Source organism: Sycon ciliatum, chromosome 6, assembly GCF_964019385.1.
Source record: "Sycon ciliatum chromosome 6, ocSycCili1.1, whole genome shotgun sequence".
Classification (NCBI taxonomy): Eukaryota; Metazoa; Porifera; class Calcarea; order Leucosolenida; family Sycettidae; genus Sycon; species Sycon ciliatum.
This window is the reverse complement of record NC_088648.1, coordinates 8995317-9002014: the sequence shown is the minus strand read 5'-3', so window position 1 is coordinate 9002014 and position 6698 is coordinate 8995317. Positions and strand designations below refer to the sequence as shown.

At 44.6% G+C, this 6698-nt stretch overlaps 1 protein-coding gene across 1 annotated transcript in view; it reads left to right on the top strand.

Moving 5' to 3' along the window:
* LOC135819300 (fibropellin-3-like) overlaps positions 1–4580 on the top strand; it is a 9401-nt gene extending 4821 nt beyond the window's left edge. The window contains exons 7-9 of the mRNA XM_065332483.1: positions 1206–1319; positions 2564–2605; positions 3584–4580. Of these exons, the coding sequence (XP_065188555.1) occupies positions 1206–1319; positions 2564–2605; positions 3584–4113 (686 nt within the window). The 3' untranslated portion in view covers positions 4114–4580. The remainder of the gene's footprint in view (positions 1–1205; positions 1320–2563; positions 2606–3583) is intronic.
* The last annotated feature ends 2118 nt before the right edge of the window (positions 4581–6698 follow it).

Genomic DNA, 6698 nt, shown 5'->3' with positions numbered 1-6698 from the left:
ATCAACTTCTTGTCGCAGGTAAACAGCGGCTCGCCTCTCGCCAATAAAGCACCGCATACCAATCAAAACTAATGGAAGCACACACAAGGCTTATTGTTACTCTGTACTGGCCGTCGTAGAGCGATAGCAATTACCTAATTTCAGACCCAGAGTGAATTTGACGTGCACTCTAAAACGTGTCCGGTTTGGAGCCACCTCTGATTTGAACTTTTTTGAAGCGAAAAATTGGGCAACTTGGAGGCAATGGGTCAACACAAAGGAGTGGCTCAGTTCGATTGACTCTGGCCCCAGAGCAAACTTCAACATGCCAGTTTCCTTCCACAAACATATTTCGAGTGAAAAATCAACGCTGATGATCGGTTTGGGTCTATACAAATTTGGCTGTCAAAACGTCCTGGTATCGAGCCGTCTCCTCTACAGTGCATAGTAAAACTGCCGCCATACCGGTAGTCAGTGGTAGATCTACGCGCATACAAGCCTGGCAAAAATATTAGTGGTGCATAGAAGCATGCTGTGCATACAAGCCTGGTTTGCATTAAGGCCTGAAGCAGAAAGCGGCTTATATGCTTATAAGCCCGGCTTTTATCCGCGACTTTACAGTATGTGTGTGTGTACCTGTGTGTGTATGTGTATGATAGAACTGAGTCACCAACATAAAACTCCAATGATCTACACAAATGAGCGTGTCCCTCGAGACAGCATGGCAGATAGTAGAATGACTAGTGTAGATCTTGTTGCAGTGAATCATCATGCATACAAATATACCAAAATTAAAATAATAATAAATTAAGGGCTCGGATGGAGAGCCAAGGATAAATTTTTAATGAAGAAAAAGGACCAAGATACTACTCTACTTAGGAGCTGTTAGCCAGTTAGTTGTAGAACGTCAGTACTGTCGGTCAGTGCCGTGCAATGTTATCGCATGAGCTGATTGTTTAGAAACTGGTGGTATTAGTGGACAGTATAGCGTAACTTGTAGTTTCTTGGTCCTTTTTTCAATAATAAATTATAAATAAATATTATGCGTAAACTTGCCTACTTTCAAGTGCATTTTTCTGCCCTTGACAGTGTTTGGGATAATGACTGTTTTCTCACCTCACAGCCCAAGTAGTATGTGCAGCGTAGATATTACTGTGCTGTGTGTGCATCATGTTCATTGTACATGTGTGTGATTGTGCTGTGTATTCGGTGACGGTCTCATGCAGATATGGACGAGTGTGAGAGCAGCCCGTGTCAGCATGAGGGGACATGTCGAGATGCAGTCAATGCCTATACGTGCTTCTGTCACCTGGGCTACGATGGTCTCAACTGCGAGAACAGTAAGCTGACCTACATTGTACATGTATGTATTTCGAAGTCCACAAATGGTGCTGTGGTGACATGCTGATACTGAGACCACTGGTTAGTGGAGTGCCTCCAGACTCACCATCACGGCTACTCTGTAGCAACCACCCTTCCATTGTTCTTTCTTGTTAGTTTCGGGTTCTCCCATTTTCCCTCTCCAAGCGGGGCAGTGTTTTTGAAGTAAAAAGAGCTTAAAAAAAGCAAAAACAAAAAAACACACCATGCAGAAGAACTGTGTGGATGACGATTCGTTGGCAAGTCACGTGATCACCTCAAGTGCTGCTGACACAAGATACAATATCAGACACGGGTACAATGCTGAGGGTTTAGTTTAAAAGGGGGTGCCATCATCACATAAAAGCACAGTTCAGCTGCACCAGTGTTCCCAGGGAACTTCAAGAAAAGTCTAGGAAAGTGTAAAGAAATTATTGTTTTAAAAAGGAACTCAAAAATCATCCCTTCTAGATGCGAGCCTGCGCTAAAGCGCTCCATGCCCCCATGCATATAACGCATGTACATGTATGATGTCATTCTACTACCTCTACATTCCATGGCGCTAGCATGAAGCTTCTACATGCCTTCCTTGCTGTGACACCATCGTGATCTCACTGTTTTGCTGGGTTTCCCACTAGGCCGATTTTTTCGGCGGATGCTCACAAAATTGGTCGCCTGTGTTGGACGAGTGGGACTGCTTGTTTAAACCCAACGCCAGTGATGATGGCGTAGGGATGGTCAGTGCACACGCGTACATGTGGTACACGACCACGCTGGATTGTAGAGGCCAGATAGCGGAATTGAGATCATTTTCAGATAAGTTACTAGTCTAGGAGTAAGGGCGAGCAAAGGCTATTGTCTCGTATTGATCCTGTTTGGCCAGTGCACGTTCTGCACTCTTTTCTGTCTTGGTGAAAAGCCGTCAGTGACTGGTCGGAGGCTTGCTCCACAACATGCAAGCACTAAATCTCGTTCGACTTTACGGCCAATTATCGACCAGTGGATACTTGGCCGAAAAATTGTACAACAAAAGGACTAAACAGATTTGTTGGAACATTTTTACGACAACTCTGTTCACACCAGACTTCTTTTCGCGCCAATTTTGACGATTTTTCGTCCGTTTTCATGTCGGCCGAAAAGTCGGCCTAGTGTGTAACCCGCATTAGATATTGTTTGCGCGACTGAAGTCTACTGATTATCTCTCTCTGTGCTTTGCTATCTGCAGAATGGATATCCCGCAGCACATTTGAAAGCAGTCGTGGAACAAGTAAGGACACATACACACACACATGCGGATGCCAACACACACACACATACACACACACACACATACACATATACACACCCACACGCACATTTAAATACATGCACACACATACACTCACATGCATACACGCACGCACACCAATGCACATACATTCACATACATATACACACGCAAAGATTACGCATGCACACACGCACACACACACACACGCACACACACACACACACACACACACACACACTCGTGCACATACGAACATGACTCTGGTTCATAGCGTTGGGTTCAAACAAACGTTACAGTTGATAGGGAACAACAAATTATATATTTGCTTTTGAAAGAATCCATTTCAAATCAATCAATCTCCTTTAAGTTAAATTAAACATATTCTCCCAAACTCCACGTACCTGGACATATACAATGTACCTGCACAACCCCCCCTCTCTCCCATGCACCCATGCACCTACCCACCCAGTCTCACGCACCCTCAAGGCTTTCTTGGCATCATAGTCTGTAGTACACGACTAGAAAGTCTGTCTACTACATAGTCCTTGGAAATTGACAGAAACCCTGCTGTCAAGCGATCCAGCATCTCAGTGCAGTGAATGTGTATTGGAAAGTCTGCAGTGATTTTTGATGTACAAGCCACGCAGGAGTATATTAAAGCCACACTGGGGTATATTAAAGCCACGCAGGAGTAAAAGCCGCACTGGATTATACCAGTAAGCCGCACCCCCCCCCCCCCCCCCCCCCCAATTATTTTGCCACGAAACACAGACATAATTATACCCTACTTGTCACCGTTAGTTTTGTCATCGGAGTACATGTACATGACACACCCCTTTTCTGGGGTGAATTTTGAATACTCAAAGTGTGGCTTATACTCCGGAATCTTGGTATCTAACATGTGTTTGCTTCCGTTAACAGTAGATTTTTTGCCTCGCGCGTTTGACCTGTGTTCTTGGTTGTGCCTCTGTACAGCATACACACGCTGGGGGAGACAAGACTGTCCCGACGGCACTGAGCGAGTATACACGGGATACTCGGCAGGTTCTGACTATGGACACAAAGGCGGTGGAGCTAACATCCTCTGCCTTCATCGGGAACCCTTGTATGGACGCAGCGCATCCCACCAATGGGGTTCTCCCATCTACGGTGTCACGTATCATCTTTCTGGGCAATCACAACCGTACACTGGAGCGTCACTGGAGGGTAAAACAGTTCCTTGCACTGTGTGTCTGGCCACGAACAGAAGCAGTACAGTTATGATCCCAGCCAGGAACGACTGTCCGGAAGAATGGCATCTCGAGTATCATGGCTACATGATGGGCTCACCATACAACAGCGATTTTCGTGGAGAATATCTATGCTTTGATGATGCTGCTGAAGGGCTGGGCCCGTCCGGTACTCCAGGTCACCGCATATCCCCAGTACAAATTGACCACCCCTATGGTCTGCCTAGTGTCTACGTTGAGCCCAAGGAGATTACCTGCTCCGTGTGCACTCGCTAGCCACCGCCTGCCCATTGCCGCCATTGCTTGCTACATTTCATGTGTGATGGTCCAGAGACCATACATGTACATGCACCCTATCTTTGTTCATTTTTTCAAGACTAACACAAAAAAACCTTGTGCTGTTTTCATGCTATTCTTATGCTCGTACCACCATCCATCTTGGAGCTGGTAACTGCTTGATATGTACTAGTTATCAATGGTCTCTTCGGTGTACTTTGCAGGAAGTGCATTTCGTAGAAACAATCGATGGCTTTACCTTCCATTTACTTTGTTAGACAAGCCTAGGCCATTTTCACTACATCCAGCTCACATGCGTTAGGACAACATGGTCACTCATGTCAAGTGACGTCACTCACATGACGTCACTCACGTGAAGACCCTCAGCTAGCTTGCTTTGCCCTTCCCTGTGCCTGGTGTTGTTCTTTGTTGTTTTCTTTATTTTGAATTCGCTAAAACCAAACCGACTAAGCTGTCCAGTGACAAGGGTGCGAATGATGAGCGTCATAATCACTATGCATCAAAACATCTCGGGGCAAAATGAGACAGACTAGAAGAAGGTGTGTGCACGTGTACTGCATGTACAGTTGTCTAAAGTCCCTAGGCTGCTTACAGCGCTTAATGTCCTGTGGACAGAGCCAGTAATACAAATATTACACAGCAATGAATCAAACAAGTATCTGTCTGATGAAGTGTTTTGACACGAAACTCGGAGTAACAGCGGAAAGAGACTTGTTTGATTCATTGCTGTGTCATATTTGTACATGTACACGTACATGTAGACTAGACACAATTATACCGACAAACCACACGCCTGTCATTTTCATCTATTTCATTTTCATTTAGACTTTATTTGAAGGATTCTTCAAAAGTAAATGGATCCTTATCGGGGGAGTTTCCTGGAAGGGTGGATGAGACGAAAGGGAAGTGAAAAGGGAGAAGGGAAAATAGTACTTAGCAGAAACACTGCTCAGGGAAAACTACAGGTAAAACCACCAGGAGAAACAGAATACATGACGAGAGCTAGATACGAAAATCAGGAATTCCAGTGGTGGAGAATTTGTGTGTTGTTTGTGTACGTTAAATAATGGTCATTAAAGAGCAAAAGGTCACATACCATGATTCGACATGCAGAGAAAAAATCTGGCTGCACCAGTATGTGGGGCTTGGTTTGGATAGACTAATGTTACATGCATATTTAGTGCATTGCACATGAACATGCATATGGATGAAGAAGAGCTGCACAATTCGAAGATATGACCGCTAAAAGTCATCTTGAAAATGTTGATTTATTTGTTCACCTTTTTTCAAGACTAAAGCTGTGTTCACAACTGGCGCGTGGACGCGGTATGCTTGCGGTTCATGCGTGCCCAAACGCGCGTTCAGGCTTTCACAGAAAACAGCAATTCGAGTCGTATTCAGCGCGTGCGACACCTTCGAGTACTAATTTGTTGACCCCACCAGTGAAAGTGACTGGCATGTACGCTGGTACGCGCTGAAAATTCCAAGATGTTGGAATTTCCATTTCGGCGCGTTTCCGTACGCATGGCGCCCCAAAAGCCAGCAAAAATACGCACAAACGCGTGGTTTCACGCGTACACGCGCCAGTTGTGAACACAGCTTAACACAATAAACCTTGTGCTGTTTTCATGCTACATGTATTCTTATGTTCGTACCACCATCTCCCTTGGAGCTGGTAACTGCTTGTTATGTGGTATGTTGTTATTTTGTGTTCCAATTGGTTTACTAGCATTTGTCAAAATAGAGTTTTGTATTTCAAAGTAGTTTATTGAATTTTGAATTTGTTTGATGGCATGTGCAATTCATTTTGTCCGCACAAGAGACTTTAACTATCAGAAAACAGTAATGAGTAAATCTGGATCAGTACTGGGTTTTATCACATGTCACGTGAGTGTTTCCTAGGATCGGGCCAATCACTGATCTGTATGCGCGCGCAATAAATCAGTCCAACGCCCGCGTCCAAAGCCCATCGTCCGGAGCAACCCTGAGAGTGAGACTGGACGCGTGAAATCTAGGGGATGCTACCATGCTGAATGTGCTCGAAAAGCAGTGAAATTGGCAGAACCACACAAACCTTATGGCGGGCAATTCCTCGAATTCTGCTGCATTTCTTTATCCACATACCAAACATGCATGAAACTTACCAGAAAAAGTACCGAATTCTGCCATTTTTCTGCCGTCAGAATCCGCCGGACCCTAGCTGAAAGTGATAAATCCATTATGGCATGGTTGGTCGGGCAATGAAGTGATCCCGAGGGCCGTTTTTCCGAGGGCTCACTTGGAGGGCACTGAAATCCATTATTGCCCGACAAAGCATGCCATAATAATTATTATAATTATACATATACTTCGAAGTACCCACAAAGCAAAGTGTAAATGAAAGTCTAAATGTTTTCTGATGATCGCTTGGTGCGTGAAACTCAGCGTAAAAAAACAAAAAACGCTTTCCGTCCTCTGAGTCTTATTGTTTGCAAGAGTATGTAATCTGCTGGGAGCCAATTTACTCTTGCCAAAAGTTGTAATGGTAGTTTTGCCTTCTTGCCCATCCAATGTGTGAAGTAATG